Genomic DNA, 16,681 nt, shown 5'->3' with positions numbered 1-16,681 from the left:
TAAATGAAAGCCTTCCCGTAGGGTTTTTTTTTTGATGGGGGGAGAAGGCAAGGCACTTGGGTTAAGTGACTTGTCCAAGGTCACACAGCTAGGTGATTTTGAACTTAGGCCCTCCTGACTTAAGTTCCAGTGCTCTATCCATGGCACCACCTAGTAGCCCAGCTGTAGGACTTTTTTTTAAGACTTTTCTAATGTAATGATTTTTATCAGCAAAGGGAACTCTTAGATGGGGAGGTTGGGCCTGCTGCTCATGCTATTCTTGCATTAGAGAGTTGCTGAGAGTGACTTGACTAGAGTCCCATAGCTAGTAGTGCTGTGGCTGAACTTGAACCTGGGTTTTCTTGCTCCTAGGTGCGTTTTCTTTTCTTAGCATGAAACATTATAAAATATACTAGGGGGTTGATTTCACTTACAGTTACAAAGATAGGAAAAGTTTCCTAGTTTAAATTAATCCTGGTTTTACAAGCAAATGTCTTGGAACTAGGACTTGACATTTCTCCTAGTCCTATCTGGTGGAGTGCCCCACTTTTAAATGGGTAGTTGATGTAGATTCTGTTTGGCAAGGTCTTCCATGATGTGTACTGGCCCACTCCCCCACTCTGAACTCTGTAAAGAAGTTTGGCCTGCCTTGGGGTGTACCTTCAGACATTTGATTGCCCTCAAATTCCTTCTCTAGATAACCCACCTTGGCTCCTACTACTGAAGGTGGTCCATCCAAAGCTAACTCATCTGATATTCCCCTTTTGACCCTTCTGGAGATGTTACTGATTTGGGTTCTGCCTTGCTTGGGACAGATGTAGCAGTTGGCAGTTCCTGGTTCAGCTTTTTGTGATGAAATTAGCTTTTCTAGATCTGGCATTCTGGAACATAGGTTCAATAGAAGTTGTTGAAAATAAAAGTTTTTTCCCCCCCTCCCCCTTACAAGTTAAACAATGTGTTAAAATCTTTCCATTAAACCCTCAGATGTAGAAACCTTACCCTACATTTACATATTGACCTCTTCCTCTCTGGAGATCATAGGATCTATGACATGAGAAGGAGGAAGAATAGATTATTGTTTGTTTGATATGGAAATCAGACAAGATGGGGAGGTACAAAAATTAAAACATTCTGAGATAAGGTGTTTACATAGCAGTCTTGGAGTTTACAAAAGATTTTATTTGTTGCACTTTGAAGAAGATAATGTAAATATTACTTCTATTTTACAGACAAGGAAATTGAGATTTAGTCAAACAGTTCAGAAATGATAGCTTAGAGAATTTAAACATCTTGTTTGTATGAGTTATATTAAGTTGTTTTAAATGTGTCTGTACTCATAACTGCTTTAGGTGACAAACACTGTATTTTATAATATTTAAATATTGATTTTTTAAAAATAGTAAGATAATGATTTTAAATGTAAGGCATCTGAATTGTAAAAATGAACAGAAAACAATAACTGTTGATGTTGGATCTTCCAGTACAAGTGTAAGTTCCTTGAGGATAGGGATGGTTTTCTTCTTGTCTTTGAATTTCCAGCACCTAATTCAATGACTAGAATGAAAGGAGTGCAGAAATATTTTTTGAAATGCATTTAGAAGGTTCATTTGAACATCTAGAAGAGTAGTAGAGTTGTAAAAAATAACAAGGTTTTATATAAAAACACCCTAACGGCTTGTCCTGTTCTTGCTATTGGTGACTATGAATAAATATTAATACGTTACCTGTTCTCTTAGTAAATAGTGTTTAAAGGAAGATTAATTTTGTAGAGTTACATGCCCTAATATTTTAAGTTAAAACTTCATTTTTGCTTTTCATAAAATATTTAAAGGAGTTGTTTCTCTAACACAGAATTATTGGCAAAATTTTCAGATCTCTAGCTCTGAATGTTTTCATTCACTGTAAATAGTGATAATGATGATGATAAAATGGTCACACTAAGATTTCTTAAGAACTTATTGCATATATTATAGACTAAGATACCTTGTAAGGTCCCTTCTAATTCTGAATTTGGGATCTCATTTGGGATCACAGCAGCCTGGTTAGGCAAGTACTACAGGTATTATACCCATTTTTCAGCTAGAATAATTCATGGTTGGGGTATATCCATAGCTAGTATTTTTTCTACTGCATCAAACTGTTTATTTTTAATTCCAGTGACTTAGTTTATTAATGGATTTTGGGGGACTGCCTTGGTAAAGTGGAAAGCTGTTTAGATAGACTTAAGGACATGACTGGCTGTGAGATTTAAGAGATTTAAAAAACCCTTCTGTTTAATTTTGGGATCAGCTGTGAGCTACCAATAGAAAAATAAAAAGGATTTTATTTAACATGGTGTTCTTATCCTTCCAGTCTTGGTATTATAGGAGATTGAATCATATATTTGGAAATCTCTTCATTTGTTAGTTTGTTTTAGGTATATTAGTTAAAACTTATCTAGTTCCAGGATAATAGTCTATCATTTCTTTTTCATGTTTATCTTCTTCTTTGTCTTTTTAATCTCTCCTCTTCTCCCTTTCCCTTGCTTAGGGAAGGGAAATCTTTTATATTCTCTGCATAGATTGATGTCTTCTAGTTGCCACAGTAACCCGTAGTATTTCTTTGCTTAGACTATGACACCAGGAAATAATTCTTCATTGAGTCTTTAAACTTTATGGAACTAATGGAAAAACTGATATCTAGGTTGCTCACTGGGCCTCTTGGAGTCAGGAAGGCCTGAGGAAATGGCCTCAGACACTCAGTTGTATGACCCTGGACAAGTTAGTTAACTGTATTTGCCTAATCCACTGAAGAAGGAAATAGAAAACCACTGCGGTATCTTTGTCAAGAAAACCCCATCTGGTGTCTAGGAGAGTTAGATGTGACTGCACAACACAAAACCACTCTGCTTATTTGGGGCAGCTAGATGGCAGTGGAGTCATCTCCTGTTCTGGAGTCTAGAAGACCTAAGTTCAAATGTGGCCTCAGACACTCAGTTGCTTTGGGATCCTGGGCATACTGCTTAACCTTGTTCTCCATAGTTTCCTCATCTATAAAATGAGTTGGGGAAGAAATAGTGAACCACTTTAGTATCTTTGCCAAGAAAATCTCAAATGGGATCACAAAATGTTGGACAGGACTGAAGCATCAGAACGAGATTTCTTAATGTTTTAATGCCACCTTTTTTCTTTCCAAACATTTTTATAAGGTTCTTCATTTTAAAAATATTTTATGCTAGGTGATAAAGGTAGAATAATAAGAAAGCTTTGAAATGCATTAGTTAACAGGAGGGCTCAGTAGGAAGTTCCAGGAAGTCTCGGAATGGCCTCTTTGAACTGGAAATAGATCAGTTCTTTAGATTTTGATTTTAGGTAAACTACCATTTTATTCTCCTTTATAGTCCTGAGGGGTGGAATGGACGTGAATGATGGCCACCATGGCATAGGGCTATGTAAAGATGACTAATTATGATTAGGAATGACCTATAGAAGAGAAAGGATGGTTCTTTTATGCCATCCTTTCCTTTTTTCCCTTCTTTCTTATTGTCGTTCTAGTAACTGTAGATCTTCGTTTAATAATCATCTATTAACTAACCATAGCATCATATCAGATGAGAAGCACAGCAGAGGGGGGTTGTCCAGAGAGACCACAATTCTTCAAGTATATTGTGGGTATATTTAGAAAAACACTGCTTCTTGAGATTGCTAAATGTCTGACCCTTGGATGAGTCTCCTGGCATCTCGGGTGTCAGTCATCTGCTCAGGGGTACCTGTACTGTAAATAAAAGGATATGTATCCTTGATTTCTTCTTCCTGTAGGCCTTTTTTCTTTTTACTCTCTAGACAGAGATCATCTCTGATAACTACAAGCTATATGTGCCTGTAATTATTCTCTGATTTTTCTATTGCCATCAGACCTTTGTGTGATGGGAGGGAGGAGGTCAGGGATAATCTGCTTGCTGCTTTAACAAAGCTAATCACAAGGGCTTTCTGAGATGGTTCATCAAAAGGAGAGAAGTTGGGTGAATGTGAGAGAAGGGAAAACTATGACCATAAACAAGCCAACCACTCCGAGCCTCATTTTCCTGTTTTATAAAATGCTTTGCAAACCACAATATGAATGTTAACTATCATTATTCTTGGACCAATTATAATGAGTAAATTTGTGGATTGAAAACAAATGCTCCATTGTTTTGACAGATATTTTTTTCATTCATTTCCTTCTCATGTCTTGGTGATGTTTCTTTAGGCAGAATTTTTCTATTGTATTAGAGGGGTCTTTTTCATTAGCTGATGCGTTTTTAGTACTTCATATGGGTAAAATCATTCTCATCCTTCTGTCTCTTGGGTAATTATATTTGATCAGTTTAAGCTCTTCTTGTGCCAGAGCTGTTTTTCTCACACTTTATCATCTTGGGGACAGATAAATTAACTATCTTCTTATTTGAGTCTGTATAGCAACAAGACTCAGAAGATCATAACATTTAGAGTTGTTCTCCTACCTCCAAACTTTTCATTTGACAGAGGAGAAAACTGAGGCCCATGCTTCATTGAGATTGGGACTTGCTCTAAGATAGGCAGATATTAAGTGTCAAATACTGGCTAAATTCTGGGGTCGTTACCGAAATAGGCCAAAGAGAATCCCTGCCTTCAAGGAGTTTACAGTCTAGTGAGGGAGACACATGGAGCAAATATATGTACACAAGAAGCAGTGGGTGTACTGGATAAATAGTAAATAATCCACAGAGGAATTGGGAAAGGCTTCTTCTCAGAGATGAAATTGTAGGAAGAAATGACCATTCCAGGCCTGAGGACCCATTAGAGAGACCCTCAGAGGAGGATGAGTAGAGAAGTAAAGGTGAAAAGAGTGGCCACAGTTAGAAGGGCTTTGAACACTGTGCAGAGCATTTTGTTTTAGGTCTTGGAGGCAAAAAAAGAATCAATTAAGTTTTTTGAGTTGGTTGTGCATGTGTGACATTAGTGGACATACCCTTTAGGAAAATCACTGAAGTGATTGAGTGAAGCATGGATTGGAGTGGAGAGAGAATTCTGAGGCAGGTGGGCAGGCAGGCTATTAAATCCAGACAAAGGTAATGAAGAGAGATATTGGAAAGGTCAATTGGTTAGGCCTTGACAAGAGTTTGGATGTGTGGTCTGAGAGGAGCCAGGATGACTCCTTGTTTTGAGTGGAGGAACTAGGAGGATGAAGCAGGGTAGTAAAGAAAGCAGGAGACAGGGATGGGGTTGGGTGGGGGTGTAGAAAGATAAAGAGTTAAGATGTCCAGTGGGCTTCCAGTCTAGATGTCTGAAAGGCAAGGTAGAGATTCAGGATTGGCAGGCTACAGAAAAGTTAGGGCTAGGGAGGTAGATTTGAGAATCATTACTATAGAGATTAAATCATGGAAGCTGAAAAAATCATCAAATGAAGGTATGGAGGGAGAAGGGAAGAACCAGACCCCTTAATAGACCAATCAAGGGGGAAAAGTGGAGTCAGCATAGTCAGAGGTTGCAGAAAGGGTGGAGAGAATGGATATTGAGAAAAGTTATCGATTTGGCATTGAAGAGGATATTGTTAACTTGGGAGAGAATAATTTGGTAGAATATTGAGATCAAGAGCCATTTGGTAAGAGTTTAGCACCCCTTCCTTAAGGGATCTCCAGTTCCATTCTTCTCCCCTCCAGCAGAGTTCTTTTTTTTTTATTTATTTTGAGTTTTACAAATTTCCCCCCAATCTTACTTCCCCCCACCCCACCCCACACCCACAGAAAGCAATTTGTCAGTCTTTACTTTGTTTCCTTGTTGTACATTGATCCAAATTGAGTGTGATGAGAGAGAAATCATATCCTTAAGGAAGAAACAAAAAGTATAAGAGATAACAAGATCAGACAATAAGGTATTTTTTTTCTAAATTAAAGGGAATAGTCCTTGAACTTTGTTCAAACTCCATGGTTCTTTATCTGGATACAGATGGTATTCTCCATCGCAGACAGCCACATATTGTCCCTGATTGTTGTACTGATGGAATGAGTTGAGTCCATCAAGGTTGAACATCACCCCCCATGTTTCTGATAGGGTATACAGTGTTTTTCTGGTTCTGCTCATCTCGCTCAGCATCAATTCATGAAAATCCCTCCAGGTTTCCCTGAAATTCCCTCCTGATTTCTAATAGAACAATAGTGTTCCCTGGGATACATATACCACAGTTTGCTAAGTCATTCCCCAATTGAAGGACATCTGCTTGATTTCCAATTCTTTGCCACCACAAACAGGGCTGCTATGAATGTTTTTGGACAAGTGATGTTTTTACCCTTTTTCATCATCTCATATAGACCCAGTAGTGGTATTGCTGGATGAAAGGGTATGCTCATTTTTGTCGCCCTTTGGGCGTAGTTCCAAATCTCACTCCAGAAAGGTTGGATGAGTTCACAGCTCCACCAACAGTGTAATTGTCTCAGATTTCTCACAACCCTTCCAATAATGATCATTATCCTTTCTAGTCATATTGGCCAGTTTGAGAGGTGTGAGGTGGTACCTCAGAGAAGCTTTAATTTGCATTTCTCTAATAATCAATGATTTAAAGCAATTTTTCATGTGACTATGGATTACTTTGATCTCCTTATCTGTAAATTGCCTTTGCATAAGCAGAGTTCTTTTCAAATCATTATGGTCAATGTTAATAACCTAGTTTAAGTAATGATTCTTAAACCTCTGGGTAGAATATTTAATAACCACTAGCATTTGTAGAGCACTTAAAGATTTGTAAAACACAACAAATATTATATCATTTATCTGGTAACAACCCTGGGAGGGAAGTGCTATTATTATTCCTAGTTTTAGAGATGAGGAAACTCAGGCATACATCATCACTGTTGCTGGATTTGAACTCAGCTCTTCACATTTCAGGTTCAATACTTTTTATTTGGCATCAGAAGTCACTATTGAAGTCACCTTGCCTCTATTTCCTTTGGTACCTCACTGAGTCTTTCATATGGGACTGAAAGGAAAGACTACACAATCTCTAAACTCCTTTCCAGCTCTACACTGCTGTGATTGATTCAATGAAAAATAACCTGGATTTAGGAATCAAAGAGCCTGGGTTTGAATCCCAGCTTTCATTTGCAATAGCAAGATGTTTTATGTTTCCATATCCTCAGTTTACTCACCTATAAAATGAGGACGTTGTCTGAGACTTTGAAGCAACGCAAGATCACATGATCAGAGTTCTGTAATATCTGTTTAAATTCAGGAGAAATTTTGTGTATGCAGATGATGATGATTAGACTCTTAACAAACGAAATAGAATGTGGGGTTTTCTTCACTAATAGAGCAAGTGTATGAGCTCTCAGTGTATCTGATGACCATTATCATTTTTATATAATTTTACTGTGGTGATAAAGGATATCTTGACCCCTTCAAAAACATTTTGCAATTTTAATTCCTGTGATTGTGCTTAAAATGATTTTATTGAGGTAAAATGATTTTATTGAGGTCTAAAAAACCAAACTGTATTTTATCATTTGAGATAGATCTTGGATGATGATGTTGTTAGCAACAAGAATAATAACAGTTACATGTGTATGTGTAGACATATATATATATACACACACACACACATATAATTATAGGGAGGATTATCTCCATTTTTTTCCTTAGTCCAAATTTGTGGATTTTCTTCATCCAGGCAGATTGACACTCATTTATCCTATTGTAATCTTAGAGAGTTCCTGGGTCATTGAAATATTCAATGGCTTGCCCAAGTTTCCACAGAAGGAAGTCTTGAACACAGTGTTTTTGTTTTGTTTTGTTTTGTTTTAGTTTTTTACAATGCAGTGGGGTTAAGTGGCTTGCCCCAGGCCACATAGCTAAGTAATTATTGTCTGAGGTTGAATTTGAACTCAGGTACTTCTGATTCTATGGCTGGTGCTCTATCCACTGTGCCACCCTAGCTGCCCCAAACACAGTGTTTTTGACTCTTCTAGGACTGTTATGCCTCTCCACCCCCATTTTAAAGATGAGGAGGCAAGTAGATTGTGTATAAATACATACATAGAAAATGTCTCAGGCAAAAGAGGTTTGATTCTAGATTTTCTTAACATTATTTCAGATAGTATATAAAAAAACTTATTGTTGTTATATTGAACTGAAATTAAATCCAGTAGAATAAAAATTTCTTCAGGACAGGGACTGGTTTTCATTTCTGTGGCATTTAAAGATGTTGGATTTCATTTGAATGAAAAGTTTAGAGCTGGTAGGGACCTTGGAGAAAATATGCCCCTCATTTTTAGGGGGGTGGGGTGGGGATTACTTGGCCATATTCACTAATCCAGTAAGTAGCAGAGCTGGAACTTCAACCCAGCTTCTTAGAATCCGTTGACCAAAACCCTTTTTATTGTACCATGAACTATATGTTGAAATCTTTGGAAGAGTGATAATCCCTGGAAAGGTGTCAAAAATGGAAGGTGTTAAACCAGAAGATGAAAGTAGACTTAATAAGGTAATAGTGAAAAAACAGTTGGACAAATCATTAGTTAAAAGTTACTTTCACACTGTCATGGAGGAAGTGTGGTTAGAGATTGTTCAGTACTGAGTGAGCACAGGACCTTCATAAGGCAGGAGTTACCATCTCAGTTCATGAATTCTTGCTTTAAATTATTGAATCCCAGTAAATTGAAGCTTAGTGATTGAAACCAGAGATTGAAAAGATTTTTAGTTGGATTATGGATTATGGATTATGGATCAGTCAGTATTTCTAGAAGGGCTAAGTGACAGCCCGGGAGTCTTAATTGAGAGGGCTCACTGCCTGAGTTTTAGGTCAGGGTGTGTGACCAACTGAAAAATGAGTCCTCTCACAGCCTTGCACATTGGAGGCCAAGGAAGCAGCCTCCCCAGAATGACTGTGTGAGGGCAAGGATTTCCTGTACACCTGTTTGAAGTACCTAGGTTCTTTCTGTTGCTCTGCTTTCTGGGAGTGACAACAATGCAAATACAGTTTTTATTAATGTTCTACACTGCATAAGAAACCTTTGGTTCTCACCTTAGTTTTAAATTTTAATAAACCACACATTTGAATGTGCTCTTTTTTATTCCTTTGCAGATAAAAGAATTCAGTACAGATATTTGTTAGTTATTTTTTTCCTTCTCCCAAAGACTGATATCATCAGAAAAAAGTTAAAATTGGTCAGTTAACTTTAAGCTTCTAAAATGTAGGTCATATTATACAAATAATTATCCAGTTACCTGAACTTCTTTTTGGAACAACTCCATTGTTTTACATGCTATATTGGAAATAGGAGCAAGTAAAATTCCCAGGAGACAATAATATTTCCTCACAGTGACTCTATAAGGTAGTTTGTACAAATATCATACCCATTTTATAGATAAGGAAACTAATGAATTAAAGAAGAAGTTATTTATGATAATATAGTAGTATTGGAGTCGGAATTTGAATCAAAGTTTCTTGATTCTAAGTCTAGAACTTATTCCTGTAGTTCTGTAGTTAGCTGGAGAAGGAGATGGAAACCATAATCTTCAGTTGGATTATCTTTAACTATCTTTATTGTCACTGGTTTTGCCTTTCATTACCATAAATATTCTATTTGTGAATTGGATATTTGGTGCATAATTTCAGTTGATAGATGATAAAATTACTACTGAATTTTTTTCTGATATAAACTAATTGAAAATGAAGCCAATAATTATTTTTACAGCTCAACAAACTCTTAAAATAGGTAAAGCAAGCAAAAAATTACAGTAGGAATGACTTAAGAGATGACTTGTGCAGTGTCTTATCTATAAACACATTGATATGTCATTATCATTTTGCTTTAGTTCCAGAGGTAAAATCTTTTTTAAAAATTGAGAGAATAAATTAGTTATTTGCTCATATATCATACCCTCTTTTAAGAAAACCAAATTATGCTAGTAGTGTCTTATGATTGTCAGAGTTCATAGTTCTGATGGGAGGCAATTATCAATGGAAAAGGAGACAATATCAGTGAAATTATAATGTATAGCAATACAGAAATGTTTCAGTTTAAAAAAAATTATTTACACTTTTCAGGAACACATTGTATACTACAATGTAGACTGCTATTATGGTGTTTTCCTTGAGGAAAGACATGAAGTATATAAATAGATGAGTCTATGTTTATCCCTATATCCCCAAATCCACAACTGTGGATTTATCAGTAACTCATTTGACCTTAGAATGAATATTTTAGTTTCATTTCCTTTTGGCTTTACTGCAGATGCTATTTTTATTTGAGTAAAAGTACAGAGTATTAGGCTCTTTCATTCACTGAAATGTACTCATATATGTGCAAAACTATAGAGACCAGTACAGTAGGGACCAAGTTTTAAAAATATAAGTAAGGACATCTGTAGTTGACAAAGAATATGCTGGTTATTTTGTTAAAGATCAACCTTGAATTGCTGGATCACTCCATCCCTCCTTAGCCTATGCCTTTTTCTATTTTCTCTCCCCTCCCCGACGACAGGGCTGATGCTCTGTCCACTGAGCCACATAGTTTGTCCTCCCCCAATACTTGTTTCTTGAACTGTGATGGTCTGTATTTAAATTTAAGTCTCCTTTCTCTGTGAAGTAATTTAGATAACTTAGTGAAGATTTCACTTCTCAACCCTTCACATTTGGGTTGCCTCACTTGATTAAGCTTGATTCAGTCATTAATATTTTCTTATTTTTCTCTCATCTACTAAATGAGTAGCTTCTTATTTGATATTACTTCCTAAAATGAAGAATAGTGAAAAAATCAGAGATGAAGTAGTCCATCTAAGGACAAAGCATTATTGTCACAAATAATGAGAAAAGTGTTAGGGACACAGAATTATTGTCAGGTTACTAGTTTTTTTTTTCTTTTTGCAACTTTGCTTATTCTGCCTCCCTTGCCTTTAAACTTCCTGATTAATTTTTTTGTTATGCTCTTTCAGTTTCCTTTTGGCTCAGGTGGGGGGAGTGTCCTGTGAATGTGTTAACAGGGTCTCAAGCACAGATAAAACAGGGGCAGAGCCTAGAGTACTGGATCTGGAGGCAGCAGGGCCTCAGACCCTCGGAGCATACCAAACCACCTGCTGTTGGTCTTCTTCAGTTTCATCATCCATAAAATGGAATTGCTGTGAGGATAAACAAGTTCACATTTGGGAAGTGCTTTATAAACCTTAAAAGCATTGTTTCAACTCAAGCTATTTGTCGTTACCATCATTCTCATCATTTGGTGGTCATGCCAAGTATGTGCTACTGCTTGCCTTACAGGGATTTTAAAGGTATTACTATTTGAATCAGTTCTCAAGCCCAGCCTTCAGGTCTTCTTTAACCTTGTATCTGTGTATCCCCCCTCCCCCCACAAAATACAAAATCTCGTACAAATTGTGGACTTGTCGACTCCCAAATTTATGGACAAAAATTGAATAGGTGATTCAAGCCTCTGTTTTTTGAAGGCTTTGATAGTTGACCCTTGTGTAGATAAAGCATTGGGCTGTTTGATTTTAAAAAATTTACCCACCCCCACCTCCCACTTTTGGTGTGCTACAAATATAGTAAAACTATGCTCTCTCTTAATGCCTTTTTTTAATCTGCAAAGATATATTTACTTAGCACAGAAGGTCCATGCTTCTTTTTTATAAGATAACCAAAGATGATAGGATTCAGCAGAGATGCTGCAGTGGCCTAAGATTTGCTTTTTGAGTTTGTTGACTCACATTAGTTTCCTGGGCTAATTAAATTTTGTCTTGGGGTTATTTGGGCTTTGGGTTCTACCTGTTCCCCTCCTAAAGGGAAGCCAGGAGGCAATGTTGAAGAAGGAAGGTATGTTGAGGAAGGAGGACAGATTTGAGAGATGGAGAGTCTTGCTTGAAAAGCAAGGGTCATTGGATCAGTATGTGAGGTAAAGTGAGCCTGGAAAGGCAGGAGTGGGGCAGGTTATGAAGGGTTTTGAATGTCCAACAGTTTTAAATTTAAATCTAGAGATGAGCGGGAACCACTGAGTTTTTTTTTTTGAATGGGTTGATATGGATTACAAGGCTTGTTTTTTAGAAAGATCAGTTTAACAGCCTAGTGGAAGATGAATTGGAATGAGAATGAATTGGATGAGTTAGGTAGACTAACAAGCAGGTCACTGTAATAATTTAAACATGAGGAGATAAGGGCCTTGCATCAGAATGGTGGCAATGTCAGGAAGGAATGATCTACAAGAGTTTTCATATGACCAAGGATCATAAAGGAAATCAAAGAAAACGAAGACCCTTTTTTGTTTCCCTTTCTTTCCCAGAGTCAGAAGCCCTCTTTGCATTGCTATAAGTCAGCTCTGATGGTGGATCAGAACTTAATACAACAAAGCAGGGTTCAAGTCACTGAAAAATTATATCTCACAATATTTCTTTATTGCCTCTCTTCTGCCCTGAGGCTTACCATCCTATCCCCTTAGTAAGCTATTGAGAACATTCATGGAGATAGACCAAGAAGCTGTTTTCACCGCATACTTCTTTTTTAAAAGTTTTTTCAAGGCAAATGGGGTTAAGTGGCTTGCCTAAGGCCACGCAGCTAGGTAATTATTAAGTGTCTGAGACAGGATTTGAACTCAGGTACCCTGGACCCCAGAGCTGGTGCTCTATCCACTGAGCCACCCTCACCACATACTTTTGGTAAAAATATTGAAGCAGAAAAAAATTTTACATGTCTGCATAAGGGACATGTACTTTATCATCTAGAAATTGGAAATGATAATGCCTTCTTTGAGAGCTGCCTTTAGAATTAGGAATGCCTCTTACTTATTAACCTAGCTGTGTGGCCCTAAGTCTCTTGAGACCCTTAAGTTATGAATCAGGAACGAGCCACTACTGAATTTCCATTTACTGATGAAATTATAAGTGTGCTCCAAACACATATACATATATTCCATAACCCTTTCCCTTCTGAGGTGTTTTGGGAAAAATATTTTGTAAAACTTAAAGTTCTATTGAAACATGTCTCACTGTCTGTTGTTGTTTACAAGTTGTATGGGATCTAATGATGTATGTACCCTAACCCCAGACAAATTACTTGGTGATTGAAGGTGTCATTTTAATGACAATCATCATTTTTTCTTTCTGAAATAGTTAGAACCTGGAGCTCTAGACGAAACTCAGATTGCTACTATATTAAGAGAAATCCTGAAAGGCCTTGATTATTTGCATTCAGAAAAGAAAATTCACCGAGATATCAAAGGTAAGAAAAATACATTGCTTTTTACTTCTTAAAATTTGGGGAAATTTCTCAAGCAGTTAGGAGGACAAAATCTACTTGTGACTCCCCTAGCTCTACACTTCTCTCTGTTTTTGGCAGGATTCTTTTTCAGCTAATAAGCCTTGTATTCATTCCTCTAAGTGCTAAGCATTGTGCTGACTTTTGGTGAGGGAAAGGAAGGGGATGTGATGTAAAGATTTGTTCAGATAAAATTGTAAAACTTGATCCATACTAATTGAGAATCTTTAGGCATGAGTTGGAATTTCAACTCTGTGACTGGGAGAAGCAAAAGTAGGCCCAGATTTGAATAGTACATGACAGCATTTCACAAGATGTCACAAGGTAGTTCTTGTTTCTGTTTTCTAGCTGCAAATGTTCTGCTGTCTGAACAAGGGGAAGTGAAACTTGCTGATTTTGGAGTAGCTGGGCAGTTGACAGATACTCAAATAAAAAGAAACACCTTTGTGGGCACCCCATTCTGGATGGCACCTGAAGTCATCAAGCAGTCTGCCTATGATTCAAAGGTAAGATTAGAATAAAGCTTTATATATCTTCGAGCAATATCCTCTCTTAAAACTGGACTTGAAAGGACAATAAAGTAAAAAACCAGATCTCAATTTATCAAAAAAAAGCAAACTACCTTTCTAAAAGCCTGTTTTGGTGTTAATCCTCCCCTTTGTTATTAAAAAAAAAAACCACCAAAAAACTTTTAATAGCTTATTCACTTTGACAGCACTTGCCATTCTTCAGACTTGGTAACTTCCATACCTGATGACCTAAATGTTTTATGAAATGAACCTGGGAAGAAATTGAGAAGCTTTTAGCTAAACCAAATTCAACCCTGGCTTTTTTTCAAATCTCAGGATATTGATTGTGGGATACTTTGGTTTGAAGCTAGCTTGCCCTTGTTTTACAGATCATTTCAACATTTAATAGTTGCCTTTTAGTGTCAAAGCAGACCATTTTCCCTTATTTAAAAAAAGCAATTTTTTCAAAGTTATGTTTTTCTTTTTTAAATAGTTGTTATTTTGAATGACTGTCCACTTTCTGTACAGCTTGTGGGGGACAGTCCCAGTCCATACAGGAACTGCTGGTCTTCCTTAGCGAAATATCTTTTTTTCAAGTTTAAATCTGTACTAAAACTTCTGACACATTAGAAACATAAGAAAAGGTTATTAGTTTTATGTTGTTGAAAGTATGATACCACATATTTAGATGAAGTCAGGTAAGGTTTCATAGTAATGCAATGGATCTTGAGTTTTGCATTGGATCCATCCAGGAGGGTAATTCATTCTTAGGTATGCAGAGTGTGACTCCTCCAAGTCTTCTCATCCTGTGCTGTTTTTGTCCAAGTATCTTTTCTTCCATTGAAGATCTGCTTAATCTGTTAGGGGTTTTTATTCAAGGTCTTTTAAAATTATAGAATCATAGCCTTATAATTTTAGAGCTAGTAAGCCCTTGATCTCTAGAGGCTATGTAATGCTTTAGATACCAATGTGCCTCTAAGGAGATATGATGGCCCTCACTTTAACTCAGAATGTTCCTTCAGATTGAACGTTTCTTGGTAATGTCTTTTACCACTCCTTAAAGCCATGACCTTATTGACAGTGTGCTGTAGCAGCCTAGCTATGCCCACCATTAATCTTTTTGAACTATCTGCAATCTTTAGAGGTTGCAGTGTTTTGTGATTGCCAAACATAGAATCATTGAAATGTATTTAAGGGGTTTTTTGGGGTTTGTTTGTTTGGGTTTTTTTTAGTTGGGATTATGGGGGGGATTTGGAGTGGACATTTGTGATTTACTGGTGTAGGAGACTCCCTTTCTAAATGAGAATCAGCCTTTTTTTTCCAGCCCAAGGTCTTGTAAAGCTGGTAACAGAGAACTTAAGTGATTTGCCCCAGGCTCTATAGCCAGTATATGAGAGGAGAACCAGAACTTAAGTTTTCCCATGACCTATTATTTCATGTTTTGCTATTTTATTTTACACTAATTTTTATACCAGAAGAATACTGTTGTTTAAAAGGCCGGGCTTTGTGCCATATGTGGCAGCTTGGAATATGAGTAGTGCTGTCTAGTCCATTCTCTTCCTTTTTTAAATTCTGGTTCTAGCTTCTTATCCATTTGTAGATATACTAATGATCCTATTTGATGACTATATCTCTTAATTTGGGAAAATTTTCTTCATCTGTTGAATCTCTTTTGAATCATTTTGAATCATTTTGAATCTCATTGAAGAGATCTTGTGGCATAAAGTCTGCTTTCAGCACTAAGAACTAACCTAACATAATATAAGGGAAGAAGGCTTCCCCCTAAAAAACCTGTAAGAGATTGATCTTCCTGATAGATTTCATATAACCTATCTTCTATGACTGGCATTTCCTTGAAGTTTTGTTTATCTTTAAAATTGAGGGGGTTGAACTAGATGACCTGTGAGGTCTTTTTTCAAGTTTAAATCTGATTCTATAATGTTTATAAAGACTCCCTGTTTTTATAGCTTACTTGATATTAATGAGAGAATCACTGAACAAAGTTCTATCTGGTTTTAGCAATCCAGGCACGTCATGTAGTTGTTAACTTTTGTGTGGAAGATTCCTTGTAGGGGAAAAAACCTTTTATAGCTCCATCTGGCTTTTCTCAAATCAAAAAAAAATTTTTTTTCTGATTGACAAGTAAACATTTAGAATTTGTCACCCATATGACTGGAAGATGGCTCTTGTTATGGGAATTCACTTGAAAAATCTGCCAGGTTCCTTCCTTTTCATATTTTCATCAAGGTTATACTTGATATATGTAGAGATCATTTTTAGAAAGATATCATAGGAACGAGAAAAAGTGGACATATGAATATATAGTTTTTGATGTTTCCTTAGTCACTTAAAAAAAAGTGACATTAAAAATTCCACACTTTTCCTAGGTTCCCTTTTTTGAAAATTCATCACTCAAAGATTGTATTGTGTTCTTCCTTGATTTCTTCTATACTCTACTGGTCTAACTCATTCATCAGCCTTAGTACCAGTTTCCCCTTGTTCATATAGCACCTTGGGGATCGAGACTTTAGGAATCCAAATGTAGTAGTTCTATTTTAAAAGTCTTACTTCCACATTTTAAGGGGGTTATGGAATTTCTTCATTATTGTGAGGCTTTTGTAAGAGCAATTCTTAGGTATGGGAAATAGTTTATGTTCTCCAGGGTCTCATTAGGGCTATGAATAATTGGAATTATGGCCTACTCTAGAGGAGCCATTTGATGAAGTACCTTACTCTTGTAGATGTCAAGTATAATTTTCATTGCCTTATGGATATGTTGACTATTCTTTGAAGGTCTGCTTCATTATGTGTAGTCTTTTTTTCAGAAATTTCTCTTTATTATTTCAGAGGTACATTTACTGTTTAAAGTGCATTTGATATTTTTGCTGAAATAGGCACTTAATGATGTTCTCATCACCCATTCACTTTAATAGTTGACCACAGTCACTATTCCCCTTAAT

General features: G+C 36.6%; 1 protein-coding gene across 2 annotated transcripts in view; it reads left to right on the top strand.

Moving 5' to 3' along the window:
- STK24 (serine/threonine kinase 24) overlaps nucleotides 1-16,681 on the top strand; it is a 144,457-nt gene that overhangs the window by 104,688 nt on the left and 23,088 nt on the right. For both annotated transcript variants that reach the window (XM_074191935.1, XM_074191934.1), the window contains exons 4-5: nucleotides 13,068-13,176; nucleotides 13,561-13,718. In XM_074191935.1, coding sequence (XP_074048036.1) covers nucleotides 13,068-13,176; nucleotides 13,561-13,718 — 267 coding nt within the window. The remainder of the gene's footprint in view (nucleotides 1-13,067; nucleotides 13,177-13,560; nucleotides 13,719-16,681) is intronic.

The sequence above is a fragment of the Macrotis lagotis genome, chromosome 6 (genome assembly GCF_037893015.1).
Source record: "Macrotis lagotis isolate mMagLag1 chromosome 6, bilby.v1.9.chrom.fasta, whole genome shotgun sequence".
NCBI lineage: Eukaryota > Metazoa > Chordata > Mammalia > Peramelemorphia > Peramelidae > Macrotis > Macrotis lagotis.
The sequence above is the reverse complement of the archived record's forward strand: the minus strand, read 5'-3'. Positions and strand labels throughout refer to the sequence as shown.